Source organism: Hypanus sabinus, chromosome 28 (genome assembly GCF_030144855.1).
Source record: "Hypanus sabinus isolate sHypSab1 chromosome 28, sHypSab1.hap1, whole genome shotgun sequence".
Lineage (NCBI taxonomy): Eukaryota > Metazoa > Chordata > Chondrichthyes > Myliobatiformes > Dasyatidae > Hypanus > Hypanus sabinus.
This window is the reverse complement of record NC_082733.1, coordinates 37956228-37974939: the sequence shown is the minus strand read 5'-3', so window position 1 is coordinate 37974939 and position 18712 is coordinate 37956228. Positions and strand designations below refer to the sequence as shown.

The following is an 18712-nucleotide window of genomic DNA, read 5'->3' as shown; positions in this document are numbered from 1 at the left end:
GTTCTCCCCACAATCATGTGGGCTTCCCCTGTTTACTCGTTTCCCAGATCATGCTCTTTTCTCATTGTTGCCTTCAGCTAGAACATACATGTGCCTTAGGACTCACACCACCAGGTTCAAGAACACTTACTACCCCTCAACCATCAGGCTCCTCAACAACAACCAATGGACTCACTATAAGGACTCTTTATCTTGTTGTTTCGATATTTTTTGCTATGTATTTATATTTGCATTTGCAGTTTGCTGCTCACTAATCATGTTTACAGTTTTTGTTCTATAGATTTGCTAATTATGCCCACAGGAAAAAGAATCTCAGGGTTGTATGTGGTGACATGTGGGCACTCTAATAATATATTTGACTTTCCTCCCACGTTCTAAAAATTTAAGTCGACACTTGCAGGTCGGTCCAGTGCATGCTCACACTGTCGGCTATAGATGCAAGCAACCCATCTCATTGTGTTTCAAAGTTCATATGGCAAACAGCTAACCTTTTTATGTCTCTTTTAAGTCAAAATATTGTTCCGCCAAGTCGCAAACAGAGCAGTAAACGGAAGGCTCTTCCTGCGACTTCTTCCAGCGTTTGTCTGGGACGGAGCTCACACCCAGCAGGAAACGGATCGACAAATGTTTCACAAGGGACATCTGCCACCAGCTAAAAGTCTGATTTGTATCAAACTCGAATCCAGCTATACAAAAACACCACCTGCTTCAACAAACCCCCAAAGTCACAGGGGGCTTCTCAGGAAACTGCCCTTTGCTGAGATGGTGCAAGTCCGGGGAAACTAATATTGTGGTAGATTAGGCCACAAAAGCTAAAGACACCCTCTTGCTGATAAACCATTGCCTGTTTCACCAGCGGGATATTTCCTCTGAAGCAGTAAAAAGCACTTTCACCTTTGATAGATGGTCTTTCTACTTTGTTCAAATTGTAACTCAGTATTGTCACCGTTTATAGACACACAAACTTCCGTCGGACAACAGCATCAGTTCCAAATCTGACTTTTTCACCCAACTCGAAACTGTTCCAACATTACAGCCTTCCTACAGTCTACACTCTCTCAGTTTGGGTTGCTTGCAGAATAATCAAACACCAGTATATTTCCCAAATTCCTTCCTGACTTGATAGTCGTCCCTCTCCTTCGAGCAATCTGAGTTATTAGTCTGACTCTATGAGACGTTCATTCCACATCTATGTCACTCAACACTAAACCTTTATTGGAATAAACAAATCATGTACTTGATGAATCTTTTTAAATATACAAGCTGCAATTCATGCAAATGAAATAAATCATTTAAATTGTTCTCTTTAAACTGCATTTAGCATTAACCATCTCTGGGTACCCTCCACCCCCATTCACTTTCAATACTCCCAATCAACCATTCCCTCCACTTTGCTCTTATCATTGCTAACAGACACCCACCGTGGCCACTTAATTAGGTACACTTGCACACTGCTCATTAATGCAAATATCTAATCAGCCAATTATGTGGCAGCAACTCAATGCATAAAAACATGCAGACACGGTCAAGAGGTTCGGTTGTTGTTCAGACCAAACGTCAGTAATGGGGGGGGGGGGGGAAGAAATGAGTGACTTTGACCGTGGAATGATTGTTGGTGCCAGATGGGGTGGTTTGAGTAGCTCAGAAACTGCTGATCTGGGATTTTCATGCACAACAGTCTCTATGGAATTTGCATAGAACGGCACGAAATACACAAAAAAAATCCAGCGAGCTGCAGTCTTGTGGGCAAAAAATGCCTTGGTAATGGAAGAGGTTAGGAGTATGGCGGGATCCACTTTATTAGGCACAGGGAATGTGTAGGTAATAGCTACAGCACCCTCCAGTACAACCCCTTCCTTTTCATCCCCTTTCCACCAGCCTCAACATAACACACTCCCTAGTGAAGCAACACCTGTACTTCACTGAATTCAGAGAAGTGCATTTGCAACTCCACTACAATGAAGAAATTGGGTGGCACTGCACAACGTTTCTGCTTAATCCACGAAAAGGTGACAAAAGATTCCAGAGGCTCGTCTTGTTAATTTGCCATCCTTCAATAACTTCTATCTTCAGCCAGATGGAAGCTCAAGAAATTCCAACACATCTTCTCACCAGCAACATTACAGCCCACAGCACTCCACTCTTAAATCGATGATTTTGGATTATCAATCTTTGTGATATCGAACCAGTCAAATCAGGTGCAAGAGCCTTTGTTCACCTCTTCCTCCACTGATACTGTCCAATCTGTTTTCAGATTCCAGCATCCTCATTCACTGAAAGAAAAAGAGCGGATGTGGAGAGGATGTCTGCCAATAGTCGGAGAGTCTAGGATCAGGGAACACAGCCTCACTAGAAGAACATCCTTTTTCTTTTCCCAGAGAATTCATTGCCACAGGTGGCTGTGGCGGCCAAGTCATTGGGTAAACTTAAAGCAGAGGGTGTTATGCTCTTGATTAATAAGGGTGTCAAAGGTTACATGGAGAAGTCAGGAAAATGGGGTTGAGAGGCAATAATAAGTCAGTCACGATTGAATGGCAGAGCAGATTTGAATTTCACAACATATGCTGGTGATATTAAATCTGATTCTGATTCGATAGATAGCCCTCGTGGCCTAATTCTGCTCCTAGGTCTTATGATCTTTATGCTCACCATCTGCTACTGAAAATATCTTTTGCTTTCTCACGGGCAGAACTTCCCATGACTTAAAATGCCTAGTTTGGCTCCAGACAAAAATATTGAGTGACCTGTACTTGGTCCAGTCTGGGATCTTTGGTGGTTTACGTTTTGGGTCTTCTGACTGGTTTTCAGAAGAATGAATGGAAGATGCTGGAAGTTCTCAGCAAGCCAGTCAGCTAGCATCTATGCAGAGACACGCACTCATCCTACACATCCTAACGACTGTCTTCAAAACTGGGCAGTGAAAAACCAGATATGTTCAGTGGCAGTAGGGGAAATAGTGAGAATCAAAGGGGTGTCTGTGTGGTGGCTGGAGATTGAAAGACTTTACAAGCAATGAGGTCTGCTGAGAGGGCGGAGAAGTCTCATTACTAGAACTGAGAAACACAAATTGCAGATGTTGGAAGGTTGAAGGAAAGGGTGCCCAACCTACTTTGCACAGGTCACATGGTATTTGGATTCTGGTCCACAAGGTAAAGATCACCACAATTTCTTCCAAAGCAGAACAATAATGAGGCAGAAGTGCAGCACATACATTCTTTTCATGGTAACATTTCTACAATCATTACTTGACCAAATTCCAAAAAAATTACCTAGATCAAAATTCCATCACATCTAGCACTAAGTGGCAACCAATCCTGCCTTCTTGCACAAGACACAAAATGTCCCACAGTTTTGCCACATCTCAAGTTAAAATTTTCTGCAGCAATATTTAGAATGAAATTTTATTTAATTCATTCTATGAAGTGATTTAACCGTTGCATATGAGAATACAGCCTGTTTCTTACAAAGCAGTGACAACTTTAAAGAACATGTGAGTTATAATTTGTTTAACTCAGTCTATGAAGTAATTTCCATGGAGACAGGATAAGTCTGCCACTCATTCCCGGCTCTCCTACTCAGAGACAGATAGGATGGCATCAGTAGGTTCCACCATACCTCCCGGGAGTCAAAATAATTCCTAATGAACATTCAAATCGAAGTAGGTAAGAAATATTGTCCCAGTTCACCAGAAACCCTCCTGAATGAGTCCATGGTATTTCATATATTTCAGACCCTCCCCCATCTAAAATCTTGTTCCACACATTGAATAGTGAAGGGGTTTCCAACCTTTTTAGTGCCATGGACCCCTACCATTAACCGAGGGGTCCATGGACTCCAGGTTGGGAACCCCCTAGAGAGAATGGTGTCCTCACCCCCACCTGTGTTTCCAGTGCTCTCAGGATAATACTAAAACACATCATCTCCTTTTATCAAAACACACTTAACTATAATACAAGACAAACTATAGGAGCAGAATTCAGCCATTTAATCCATTAAACCTGCTCTTTCATTCCATCATGAAAAATTTATTACCTTTCTCAACCCCATTCTTCTGCCTTCTCCCTATAATCTTTGAAGCCCTGACTAACCAAGAACATATCAACCTCCACTTTAAAAATACCCAATGACTTGGGTTGTCTGTGTCAATGAATTCCACAGATTCATCACCCTCTGGCTAAAGAAATTCCTCATCTCTGTTCTAAAGCGATGTCCTTGCATTCTGAGGCCTATTCACTTGTGTTATTTAGACCCTAGAGGCTGAACAGGTCTTTCCATGGAAAATTTACGAGTTACTTCAATTGATGAAGCGCATGCATATTTCTGTCCATGACACAGCCTCCTCTTCACCAGGAAGACGAGGCACAGACTGGTAACCACTTCAAGAACACCTTCATTCAGGGCAGCTGGCCGAGATCGCTATCATGAGCAAAAACAGAAGGACGCTGCTGGAATGGAGACCGACAGAACTGCAGATGCTAGAAGTCCGAAATAAAAAGGAACAGATCAGGCAGCATCAAGAGAGAAAGACATTTAGAGTTTAATCAATTACAGGTGATTAATATTCATCCAAATGGGGTAGTTTTATAACGCATGGTGCTGTAGCAAGGTTTGATCGAATCGGACTGTGGATTTGGACTCTCATGTTTATGCTGTGTTCTAGTTTTGGTAGCTCTTCTTGGTTACTACTTCAGAATCAGAATCAGACTTTAATCGCCAAGTACCTGTGCACAATTTACTTCCGGCAGATGTTGTCTCTCTGCTCATAACAATAATAATAAATATAAATGAAAATATAGATTATACATACAAGTAGTGCAATCCAAGTAATAGTTAGCCGACAGTTAACCGGCAGTTAACTGTTCAGCAAAGTGACCGCAGTAGGGAAAAAACTTCTCCAGTGCCTATTAGTCTTAGTCTGGAGGAGGACAGCCTGCAGATAACAAACACTGAGCTGAACTGTACTGAAGCATGCCTTGTGTTTTTAGTCTGTGTTTTCACTATTTTTTGTTGCTATTTGCATGGGGAGGGGTTTTGATGTTTTCCTTTGGGCAGATTAGTTCCAAAGTTCTTGTTTTGCGTCTGTCTGTGCGGAAGATGAATTTTAGGGTTGGATACTTGGATAATAAGTGTACTTTGAACTTTAGTTAGCTGAAATTCAATGTCAGATCCTGAGGGATGTATTATTCCTGATCAGACAAGATGATGCTCCTTAAGCTTCTTGTCTTTCAATGGGAAACTCTTCACCCCAGGCTCACTGCTCTCACCTTCTTCACTAATGAAGGTCAACTCAAACTTGAACCTCATTAGCCTTTCATCAGTTTTATTAACTTTAATAATTTCACGCTTCTGCCCCATTCACCTCTAGAGGTTTCACGTCCCATACCCTCTCCCTTAAACCACCTCCCCCACACTGCATTGCCCTAGCCATTCACCGAACGTGAAACTTCCTTTTATTCCACCTTCCCGTCACTTAAGTTTTTTTTTGAAGGTCTGTTGATCTCAGGTACTTGTTTAACCCCCCCACAATCTAATCAGACCAGGGCAAAATAAGAATTTGAGCTTTAATTTAACCTATTCCTCTTCTTAAGCCTTGAAACTTGCATTAAGTATACAAGCACAGCACTTAGAGTAACACCATTACAGCACCAACAACCTGAGTTTAACTATACCACGGCTTGTAAGGAATTTGCATATCTCCAGTTTCCTCCCATATTCCAAAGACTTACAAGTTAGTAGGTTAATTGGTCACAAGGATGTAATTGGGAGGTGCAGACTCATTAGGCCAGAAGGGCCTGTTGCCATACTGCGTCTCTAAATTTAAAAAAAAACCTAATTGGTGCCCACAGAGAATATAGTACATCAATTAATGCGACTCCAATAAGGATGCTGGTTATTTCCTCATGGATCACAAATCTAGAAAATGCTTCACAAAAATCCTCAAAAGACCATTTAAAAGATTCAACAATCTGTAGTGGGTTTGTATTAGAATTTTGTGTTTTTTTAAAAAAACTACAGTGGAATTTGCCAAGCAATAAAACAGCCTTTTATTCACAATCCCCCCCCCCCCAACCCCACACAACTTAATCAAGACTATGCAAATTCAGAACTGACACTATGAAGTTCATCACCACTAACAACAGATTCAATTGAAGGCTTGTAATTCGCAATTACTCCTGGGGGAAATTAAAAGAAAAACCACTTTGGTTAGTCACTGTAACAACCTCATAGGAAGAAACTTCAAAAAATCCAGTCAGAGGCAAATCATTTGCTAAGGGCAGGCAGAGTAGGGGAGTGGGTTAAGACAAAGAATTTGTTATTTATCACCTCCAAACTGTGTTTGAAATTCAGATGAATAGAAGCTCTAGCAATCCAGCTGAACTACTAGAGACGAAGTCAACAAAGGCAGCTGGGAGGGTATTGGTTGTTTTGAAGTGGGGACTGAAGCATAACCCCAAAACATTAACTGTCTCTCTATCCAAGTCATCTGCTAGTCTGCTGCAGGATTTTGATTTCACACTTCAGCGAGACTTACTTTTTGACTGCACTTTTTTGCCACAATTTTTTTTAAAAAAAAAAAGACTGTTTCGTAAAGGATTTATCACATTCTCAAAGCTCGGGGTCAAGTTGAACTCTTGATTTCAACGGATGAAATCAAAGCCTCTGCTTGTGATCAGAGTACCACCACCTGGCTGGGATGGGAACTAGTTTGTTGGCAACCGGCAGATGGCTGAGATGTTGAGCTACCTACCACATCAACAAAACTCATGGACCAGCAAGCACCTGTTTCCTTCCTGTTACGTTGCTGGCATTTAGGGCACCCATGAAAATCCTCCAACACAGTCTCTATAGAAGGATTCTTCATTGCCGTTTCTGTAACAGTTGTTTTTTGACCAGTCAGGGTTGTTAGCCCTGAGCTGAACTCCCAAACCTGGAAGACTGGTGGACCCTTCTTAATCTGGCACCTACCTTTTGCCCTGTTTGGCATATCAAGAGCCAAAGCACAAGACCCTGACTCCAGCCAACATAGCCTCTCCAGGTCATTGAGGCCTGCAAGCCTCCGAACCCTACGACAAGGTTGTACTCCCTCTTGCAGGAATCAACTCTTCCCACTGACCTTACTTCACTCTCTCCACACCCCCCACCCCCATTAACGGACCGCCCTGAACATGTTTGTATTGGGAAGGAAACAGGAGCACCCAAAGGAAAGACACAAGGAACACATGCGAATTCTGCACAGCACATCAGGCTTATTGGAGTCTTAAGGCAGTAGCTCTATAAACTGTTCCACATCTTACAGGTAGAGAGCATCCATTCTAGTTACCCCCTCCCCCCACATCCCATCTCTACATCAGTCACTGCACTGCAAACACTTTAAACCACGTTTTGCAAGACCAAGACCCTAATTTATGGCAGTTAGGCCATTCAGCCCATCGAGTCTATTCCACCATTTCATCATGGAGGATCTATTTTCCCTCTCAGCCCAAATCTCCTGCCTTCTCCCCCCCCCCCCACCCCAGTATCCCTTCATAGAACAGTACAATACATTACAGGCCCTTCGGCCCACCATGTTGTGCCAATCCTCAAACCCTGCCTCCCATATAACCCCCCACCTTAAATTCCTCGAAGAAAATCAAGAATCTATCAAGCCCTGCCTTAAATACTCCTAACGACTTGGTACCACAGCTGTCTGTGGCAATAAATTCCACACAGATTCACCACTCTCTGGGTCAAGAAAATCCTCCACGTCCCTCTTCTAAATGGACGTTCCTCTGTTCTGCAGCTGCATCCTCTTGTCTCAGACTCTCATAGCATAGGAAACATCCTCTCCACGTCCACTTGTCATGATGCTCTTTACATCGCAAAGGGGAATGAAACTAGCAGCCTCTTCCCATAAAAACACAGAGCAACAGAAACACAAATAGAAATTCAAAAGCCCTCATCCCCGGAAAAGGATGGGTTCTCCACAATGGGCCACACTCGTGGACAGCTTGAGAGACTGGCCCAGGACTGAGGACACTGCCTAGCTGCTGTCGGTGACCTAAACCCCAGTAGGGGTGATGGATTTTACACTGTAAATACACGAGGGTACGCATGTATTTATGCGCATCTTATTCTGTCTCCGTATTTCAACTGCCAAATTTATTTTTATATAATTTGTTTTATATAACTATTGAATGTTGTTTGCAAGTCACAAACACCACAGCAAATTCCTAATGTATATATGGTCATAGAGTTGATTCTTAGTTTTTAATCCAAGAGTTAAGGAAAAGTTGAGCACATGCAAAAAAATGGAGGTTAATAAGCGTTGATTAGCGGAGTGCAACGTTCCAAATTCTATGCTGTTCTAAGACAAGTGTGCCAAATCAGGTGTGAAATGGCTCTGGGCATCTCTTGCACTCCAACTGGACAGAGACCCCAATGCGGGAAAAACATAAACAAGAAAGGCACAACAATACTGCAGTGGAACAGGGGCAAGGGGAAACAGGCTGTTGATGCAAGCTTCAGATTAACAAGTAATGTTGGTGGCACTAGATATTGCCATAATGCCATGGAGAGCATTCCAACGGCCTGCACTGTCTGGTGCGGGGGGGGGGGGTGCTACTGCACAGGATCAAAGCAAGCTTCAGAGAGTTGTAAAATTAGCTAGCTCCATCATGGGTATCTAGCCTCCTCAGTATCCAAGACATCTTCTTTGGAGGGGTGCCTCAAAAATACGGTGTCCATCATAAAGGACCTTCATCTTCCAGAACATGCCTTCTTATTCCTATCATCAGGAAACACTAATTCACAGTTTTTCTCTCTATTATCATGTACTGCTGCTGCAAAGTTAACAAATTTCACAACTTATGCTGGTTCTCATTCTGAAATTGAAAGGTTGGTTGCATAGACATGGATTATTTTCTCCGGAGCTTCTGAGGCTGAGGGAAAACATGATAAAAGTCTCTAAAATTACAAGGGGCATACCTTTCTCCTCTGGGGTAGAAGCACTGAGTACTGAAGAGCAAAGCTTCAAACTGAAAGGTGTTGAAAGGGAAATTGTGATGCAAGTTGTTTTTTCACTTTAAGACAGAGGTAAGTATGTGCCTGGACACATTGCCAGGGTTGGCTAGTGGATGCAGATAGAATAAAAGCTTTCAAGAGGCTTTTAGTCACATGAATACACACAGAATGAGATATGGATCATGCACAGACAGAAGCGATTAAGTTTACTTTGGCACAAAGACTGTGGGTTATTCCTGTGTTGTACTGCTCTATATTCCCTGATGAAAATCCTTCAACATTCCATCCAAATATGATGACACACTTCAGACCATCTCTATTCCTCGGAATATGTGACTGAACTTCAAAACTCCTCGAGCCAAAACATCCATATAGTGCCCAGCTAATTAGAAACTCACTTGAAGTATCCACACTCAGCACCAGGTCACCAACCCAACTGCTCACAGATGCTAGATTAAATTATTTTGGTAGATAAGTGTTTGAAGTGTGGATATCTCACATTTATAATCTGGGTTTAGTGTGGCACAATGAGCAAAGGACTCGATTTTCCCATAAAATTTTAACAAAAGCCTTGTTAAACATGACAACCGCTGGATCATAGAGATGGGATTTAGGAGGAATTCCAAAGCTTGGCAGCTGAGAGCCAGAGGAATGATCATTTACAATCAAAATGCTCAAGACATGGCATCTTACTAAGCCATTTCCTAGCCATGGGCAAAACGCAGGAGAAACTCACAAGTCAGTGGAGGGGAATAAACAGTCAGCATTTCAGGCCAAGACCCATCACCAGGAGCTATTCCTATTTCACAACAGCCTAGCTACAATCCCTCACAAATAACTGGAACATGAAACACAATAAATAACCAGCAAGCCATGCATCAACTTACACCAATTAAATTTTATGTACAAATAGAAGCTGCCAGACATTTATTGAGATACAGCGTGGAATAGGTCCTTCCAGCCCTTTGGGCTGTGCCATTTAGCAACACCAACCCACCCCCCCCCATCCCCCAATTCAATCGAATCCAGATCAATTTACAATAACCAATTAACCTGCCAACCGGTACACCATCTTTGGACTGTGGGGGAAACACAGCCAGACACAGGGAGAACACACAAACTCAGCTGGAATTGTTCAAGATGCAATGAGCCACAGTGTCATCTTCAAACCTATTCTTTGAAGTTCAAAGGTTCATGTATTGTCAAAGTATATATGTAAAATCCAACTCTGATAGTTGTTATTTAGGTTTCTTAGAGGAAAAACAATAGTTCTGAATTTTAACGCACAAACTTTTTCATTAGTACACCGCAAAAGTTGAAGAAATCCAATCGAGACAATTCAAACTTTAAAAGGGATCGGAGACATTGCAACCATAACAGATCATTAGCCACCATTTACACCAACACAATTTCACAGTGACTTGTTACCGGTGGGCAACAGGAAAGAAATGGTTTGCAGGAAATTGAATGGTGAATGGGATGCTCGAGGCACGGTAAGAGATTCAATAGGTTGAATGGTCTCCTTGACAGTTTTGTGTGCAGCAGAGAGGCGGGGAACCCTCCACGAGCATGAGTTACGGATCACTGAAGGAAGATGGCAGTCAGTGGTTGACGGAAAACTAATTGCAGCCAATGCACATTGCTGCGATTGGGTTAGGGCTAGGAAGTTATGAGCATATGTTGGCACTGAAAGCCTGACAACTCTGGGCAAGAGTTCCTGCGGTAACAGGAGTTCCTGGTCGTTACAGGATTTTGACGAGTGAACTGTGACCCACCCAGACTACTGTTACAGCGTGATAGAATGGCGGAGCGTGGGAACAGGCCCCTGGCCCACAAAGTCTGTGCTGACCACCACCTACACTTACAACTTCTACAGCCCAGATGTCAACGAGCAGCTGCGTCGGGCCACCACCATATCCGCAACCGTACGGGGTATTGGTGAGGCCTGAAGTACCCTGTGCAGTTCTGGTCTCCTTACTTTGAGGAAGGATACACTGGCTTTGGAGGTGGTGCGAAGGAGCGTTACCAGATTCATTCCGGAGAGGCTGATTTTGGCAGATGGATGATAGAATTACAGAGGGCTACGTGGGAGGAAACTGACCAGATGGTCTATTGCTTCACGTCCTTACACCACAGAGGTCTGGAAATATAGAGGCACTACTTTGCCACTCAAAATCCTGTAATCAAAACAGGAATGCCTGTAACTCCTCAAATCTTGATCTCAATTTCACAAAAAAAAGCACTCATCTCCCACGCCAATGAAATGCCCCAATTTAAAAGAATGTGGGATAACAAGAAGTCTTGATGGGACAGTTAATACAACAATCTAACACTCTCAGAACCCAGTCTAAGCACAGAAAACAAAGCAGATGTCACCTCTTCCCTCCAGGGAATGGGCTCACAAAGTCACTGCCCACCCGAGCAATTTCCATCTTTGTGATGAAGAACTCTCTGCTGGTTATAAAAGTGGACCTTCAGCGATCAATGTGAACGCTGTGATAAACCATCCAGGCCATGCTCTCTTCCCACTACTTCCATTAGGTAGAAGGTAGTACAGAATCCTCGAGTCCCACTCCACCAGGTTCACAAAGTTATTGCTCTTAACCATCAGGCTTGAGTAACTTCCCTCACCTGAACTCTGAACAACCCAAGGACTCACTTCCAACTCACCTTCTCAGTAATTTTTTAAAATTTGCACATTTTTCCTCCTGCATATTTGTCACCAGTCTTAATGTATGGTTTTCATAAATTCTATTGTATTTTATTTTCCTGTAAACATCTGGAGGAAAACGAATCTCTAGTATACTGCAACATCTACATACCTAGACAATAAATTTTATTTTGTCTTCTTTCTACAACCATTTTAGAATCAGCCAAAGTCCTAAATCATCTATGTCCCACTATCATCTGCCAAGGCCTTTTGCAGTGACCTAAATTACTCTTCCTCGGAACTCAAACCCAAGATTAAGTTTTTGCGGCTGACACTTATACTTGACTTCCCTCTCTGCCGACAATGACTAACGTACTGAGCTACTTGCGGCATTAATTTTAAAAATCTGTATCCCAACTCCATCTTAAGCGGAATCATCGCACTATCCACATGTCAAGGTCATGGGCACTCACACATCATGTTGTATGGAATGTCTCTCACATATAGGCAAACCCACAAGCCAAATGAATGTAAAAAGAAACACAAACAAAAAAAATCACTGAACAAACAGGTGTACCCAACTCCGACCAGCAACGGAAATTTTGCATAGAGCTACATTTTAATACTTAACCGCCGAAACAAACAAAAATCCAAGTTTTTTTTGCTCAATTGGACTGGCTTCAATTGTCTTTGAACGCGCCAATGTATCAAAATACAACCCCCCAAATCGTGTATTAAATGCATAATCGCTTTGCTTCGAACGCAAGTTTAAAACTTGGGAGTACAGCTCTCGCAGAAAAACAGCGCACATATGAGTCAAGTTGTTTTAGGGGACCATCGCGCAATTATGCCTCACGTATCTAACATACCAAGACTGTAAGTAACGCCAAGATTCACATGTCTACAAAATAAATGTTATCTCCTTCTCCTCGCCACTCAAAATAACAGCCACAAATCTTAGACAGTACCACGCAGGTCCATTAATTGGACACAAACCAGCAAATCTGCATCGCAGTACCGCGGGATAATAAAAAATATAAATAAAAATTCATACAATATGCCTGAGACAGGAAAAGCACACGCCCACAAAATCTTGTGCCTGCTTATATAATGAGTATTTCCAATTCCAACCCTCCGACGCCGGGAAGAGAGGGAAGGGAGGACCCTGGTGACCCCCAGAGAACGCGAATGTTGCCACTGCGAAGTTGCAGAGTTCGATGGAATCCCCGGCGGGTTCCAAATTCCAATTTGGAACGTTCGGCACAAACAAATCGCTACATCGCCTCCCACACGGTAGGCAACACAACAAAATGGCAGCCGGGGGCTAACCTAGGGGGCAAACTTTAAATCAGGACTGATTTTTTTTTAATAATTATTTTTTTTCGATATTTATTCTTCTCTTCACTCCCATCTCTCAGCCCCATCCTTCATTGAAACGGCTCCTAAATGTTGATGCTACTCCCCCCCCCCCACTTTCACCCCACAGCAAAACAGTGAACACGTCTGCTCTCCAGAAGAGTTGATTCTGAATTATCTGCCAATTGTTAAAGAATCTTCGCGGTGGAAAAGAGCTGATAGGCTCCATTTCCCCAATGACGTAACCTTACTGTATTTTTGTCCTTGCAATTTCTTCTTCCCCGTTACCTTTCCCTGGCTGCACCGTCGCCCAAGCGTGAGCACGAAATTCGCATGTTTTAAAAAGTCTCCCTCTTTCACGGCCACTTCGTAAGAAAGACCGTCAAGGCGCGTGGTATTTATATTCTTCGCTTCTGTTTCCCAAGCCCTCAGTAAAATGGCGGCCGTCCTACTAATGCTGGATCAAATCCTGCCAACGCGGTACAAAGTTCCAAAGTTGGCCCCGATTTCACAGTTATCGCTCTGCCACGGACCGATGCAGACTCTCCCTCCCTCTTTAAAAAAAAAATCTGCACTTGCATTTATCTCCGCTTTGACCCAAACGACAGTACTTATTAAAAAAAACACGAAAGGCATAAACTGCTTGATCAACTAATAAAATCCCCTTCTCGATGACTACTAACGTTACAAACACATCAATCGAGGAAATGCAAATCTATTCTGCTTCCTCCCTCCCATTGTAAACCTCTAGATATCACCCGCAACCAGCCAAGTTAGGAATCGCCAAGTATAGAAAAATAATTCTGTTATTCCACCTCACTGGTTAAATTCCTATGTAATTATAATACTTCTAATTACACTCTTAAATTTAAATGGCTTATCAGTTCCCTTTAAAAAGTGTTCAAAATCCTATCTAAAAAGTATCGGGGGGAAAAAAAACAAGTTTGGTCTCAGTCGAGGTTACTCGAGTTTATAATCTACTGAAAGGGGAAACCTGCTCGCTTCAGCTTCATAAATCTATCCCCCCAGTGTAATTAAAACATATTTACAGTATCAAAAACGATCCACACTCATGCGCGCGTAATGCAGATTCATGTCAAACAGCTACTATTTTTGTCCCACCACAAGGTCTTTAGCTTATTCTAAAGATTTCCAAAGTTAAAAAGAACCAGAAACTACAAAAACCTCCAAAATCCATTAAGAGATTAGCATCGACCACATCGCCCTCTCAAACCTGGACCGCTGTTCATTATACAGTATTTTATAATATAGAAAAATATGCGAGAATGGGCGCGTTCATGACTATGAATTTGCAAATATGGCTCCCCATTCTCCCTTATTTGATCACCCACCGATAGAAATTATTTACTGTATCTCAAGTTTCTTTTACACGTTGTGCGAACTTCAAACCTTCCACTGTCAAAAAGGGGAGAAAAGTTTGCGAAGCTTCAGGAATATTAAGTAATCAGTTTCACATATACTCTTGCAAAACTCGGTGCATTTCATCCAATCCTGCCAGCCTCACTGGCATTCACAATCCTTGCTACTTCTATTTGATATTTAACAAAACATTAAGCAGATAAAACAGGCATACTTTAAAACAAAGATGAAATACTACGCATATTTGCAGCAAGACTACTGGAAGGGTAGATGAGAGAAATTTATAAACAGACTCGACCCCCATCTCAACTATTTTTCGCTCCACAAATAAACAATTTTAAGAAATCGAGAAGTTTTCTTAAAAGAGAAACAGTCTTACATCTGAGGGCGTTCTATTCCGTAGCTCTAAATGAATTCTTTTCTTCATATCCATCTTTGCCACCAAGGCTGATTTACAATATGAAGACAAACGCTGTTCAACACAGGGAGAGATCTGCTTGCAATACAAGCTGACGCCACTACACCGTCCAGCCAACCCAACGTGATAACTAACTCCAAACGGTGGGTGGGAAAACAGCTTTGATGGACCGGATAACCGGCCAATCGGATCCAATGACAGACAATCGAGCCAGGTTTAGACAAATAGTTAAAGTGGTGAAGTCGTCGCGGGCGGGATCTGAGAACTATTAAGCTGGGTTGCAGACAAGCTTTCTAAGTGCATTAAATAGCCCATTCGCAGCCGAAGAAGAGGCATGGTCGCAAATGGCGTCCTTTCGTATGGCTATAAAGAGGGACAATCCGTTGTTTTTATTTCACAAAAGCCCGTCGCCCCTAATGACATTGGATTTTTAAACCGAAGCTCAAGCAATTATCTACCAATGCTAAACTCGAACAAGTGTCACCAGGTATAATACAGCATTGTTGTAACTTAGAAGTAATGCAATCAGAAATAATTTAAGTTCATTACGGTGGAAGTTCTACATACTTGAGAAACACGCAAGACTGAAACAACATTATACCGAAATAAATAATTACAGAAACCCAATATTAGTCTTACATTTTATGGGTCCCAGTTTTGCCGTTTGCATGGGGTTATTTTGGGGGTGGAGGCGAAAATGCAACCACGTGTTTTTTTCACTTGTCGAATTATCCTTAAAATATGGAAAAAATAGAACATCACACACTAATGCAAGTAATTAAAGTACACAACATTACGTCTAAACAGTCGCATATTCACAAGAAAATGGAAGGGCATTGTCATGTCACGAGGAATACAAGTTAACGTCCTATGGTTCTTCGTTAGCATGCAAAAAAATTACCTTATTATCCAATCATTGTGAAAATGAATACTTTAAAAAGTGCAAATTTCAAATGGTTATTGAAATCGCCATCTGTACAATTTTTTCAACTATTGTACATAATGCAGGAGCAAATGGAGCGCATAAAATTTTAATGTGCGTCACGCGCAATTTTTAGTCACAGCAGGGGGGAAAATGAACACCATGTCACTTCGATGATTGACGTGCCGAATGATCAATGATAAAGGAGCGTCTATGATTGACATGCGAGTCATCCTATCAGCTAGCGGACAATGATAGACAGCAGGAAAGAGCCAAAAGCCGGCGAGTTAAAAGGCGGGACAAATGAAGGGACGGTCGAATCCCGCGGTAACAAATGTAACAAACTATAGCTACAACAGGTCACGTGTCCACTCCAGCGCCATCTTGCTCGCAACGATAAAAAGCATAAAAAAGCGAATTTCACAATGCAAACCTTTGCGATTCTTAACTCAAGTTATGAAATAAATCAAGTGATTTTACCTCCTGCTCATGGGCGCTCTCAGCCAAGCTCCATTGCCGCGCTAGAGACACAATGGTGGAGAACGAATAACTGCGCAACAGTTTCTAAGTCTGCTGCAACGCGGCATGGCTGTCTTTGCAAACGTGCATTTGTTTTTTTACAGAACAGCAGAGACAAAAGCCCAATTCAATCATTTTCTCTAATGATTTACAATGAGAGCGTCCTCTTGCCAAATTTTCGCGACAGCTGGAGTTTGCAACGAATCCTTTTAGGAGTTATATTTTTTGCACACAATGTTTTTTTAATTCCTTGCGCGAATCTCCTCAAATTTTTTTCGGCTGCTGGGGTGTGTCACCAGGCGGCCCCACGACCGAGTTTTGCTGTTTTGCCAGCGACTGCGTGCATCGTGTGCGCAAATGATAGGGTTTAAGCTATTCTTTAAACTGTCTCAACAATGCACTGTATTCGCATTACTACAACCCCCCCTCTAGCAGCCATTGACCGCTCTTGTGTTCGATGGTGCAACCTTCATCCTTGTGTTTTGTAATTTGATGAGTATTTTATAAATGCATGAATTGCAATTACAATTAAAATAATAGTTTCATGCAAAGTGTGTTAATTTTAACGCGAGTTGGTTTCATTCCAAAACGCAATTACATTCTTCAAATATGTTGTTTTTCTTGCACACTTACATTGAGTGAATCTGCCTTTGAGGTTTCAGAAATTGTTTTACAATACGGCATACATAATAACCTTATATTTTTTTGAAATGGCAGGCCTACACTTAAATCTGAATAAAACGAGTTTGAATCTGAATTTTAATAACATAGTTTTAAAGGATTTATAGCTTTATAAAATAAATGTTTTCAATGTTCTGGGTTGAGAAACATATAAAAAGTATTAAGTAATTATGCATTTCATTTGGAAAACAAAATCTACTTTAGAAACAAGCAACTCTTGACCAAACAAAATTTAATTTTGTTAAATGGATTGTAATTAGCTAATTGGCAAACCCATTCAGTGTTGACAATTAGAAATGTCAATCTTCTGGAACATATTTTATTATTTATTAATTTATTTGTGGCAATATTTATTTATATGTTGTGTGTGAGTTATATGTACTGTGTAGTGCACTTTGGGCTGGACAAGGAAGATTGTTTTGTTTTGACATGTACGTTTATATACCATTGAAATGACAATAAACAAACTTACAGTTCAGAGGCAGGATTGGTATCAACGCACAGTGGCAGGTCCACCAATGTTTCTCATTTATCTCAACGACCAAGACACAAAACCCAACAATATACTGACCCTAAAAACTTCTCCAAAAAGTTAGTGAATTTCTGGAGCTCTTTGACCCTGACAGCCGTGGAGGTCGGATCATTAGATATATACAGTCTAAGAATAGGGAACATAGAAACATAGAAAATAGGTGCACGAGTAGGCCATTTGGCCCTTCAAGCCTGCACCACCATTCAGTATGATCATGGCTGATCATCCAACTCAGAACCCTGTACCTGCTTTCTCTCCATACCCCCTGATCCCTTTAGCCACAAGGGCCATATCTAACTTACATATCGAACACTACAGCATACTGTAGTTATATGTAACAAACTTGTGCTGATTAGAACATAAACATAGAACATTACAGGCCCTTCGGCCCACACTGTTGTACTGACCTTTTAGCCTTCTCTAAGATCAATTCAAACTAGCACTCCAGTTTCCTGTCTTCCATATGCCTAACTAAGGTTCTTAAATGCCCCTAATGTATCTGCCACTATCACCACCCCTGGATTCGCACTCCACACCAGAAAATTACCCATGACATTCCCCCATACTTTTCACCAATCACCTTAAAATTTTGTGCCCCACCAACCAGGTTTTAGGCATTTCTGTCCTGAGAAAAAGTTACTGTCTGTCCACTTGATCTAGGCTCCTTATCACCTCGATAAGATAAATAATAAGTAACTGGACGCCTCTTTCAAGTGTACAAGACGATAAGAGGCCTAGATCAAGTGCATATGAAATAGAGACACAAATATTTGAGAGACTGGGGAGAATGGGTTCATCAGTGGAGTTAAGGCACGTTGTACAGCCATGATCATATTGAATGGTGAGACAGGATTGATGGGCCAAGTGACCTACTTGTTTATTTATTTTGGTGTATCTTTAGGACTGCCTTTAGTAGAGAAATGGCACAAGGGATTTTACAGCAGCATTAGCAAACAACCCAAAAAAATGACATTGAATCATTTAGTCAAGTCACTTTTATTGTCATTTCGACCATAACTGCTGGTACAGTACATAATAAAACTGAGACAACGTTTTTCAGGACCACAGTGTTACATGACACAGTACAAAAACTAGACTGAACTACGTTGAAACAACACAGAAAAAAAACGTTTTCATTGAGCAGAAATCGAGACAGATCATCAAAGGATGATGGTTTTAAGGTGGAGTGACAGACTTTGTTCGGGATTTCAAGGAGAGATCCCAGCGGGTGAGGCAATTAAACTGCAAACATGC

At 41.7% G+C, this 18712-nt stretch overlaps 1 protein-coding gene across 2 annotated transcripts in view; it reads right to left on the bottom strand.

Annotated features, from left to right (window-relative positions):
• Positions 1-14922, bottom strand: part of anp32a (acidic (leucine-rich) nuclear phosphoprotein 32 family, member A) — a 51194-nt gene extending 36272 nt beyond the window's left edge. For both annotated transcript variants that reach the window (XR_009508415.1, XM_059952964.1), the window contains exon 1: positions 14766-14922. Coding sequence is in view for 1 of the 2 variants with exons in the window: in XM_059952964.1 (XP_059808947.1) it covers positions 14766-14819 (54 nt within the window). In the remaining variant the exon portion in view is untranslated. The remainder of the gene's footprint in view (positions 1-14765) is intronic.
• Positions 14923-18712: the final 3790 nt, after the last annotated feature.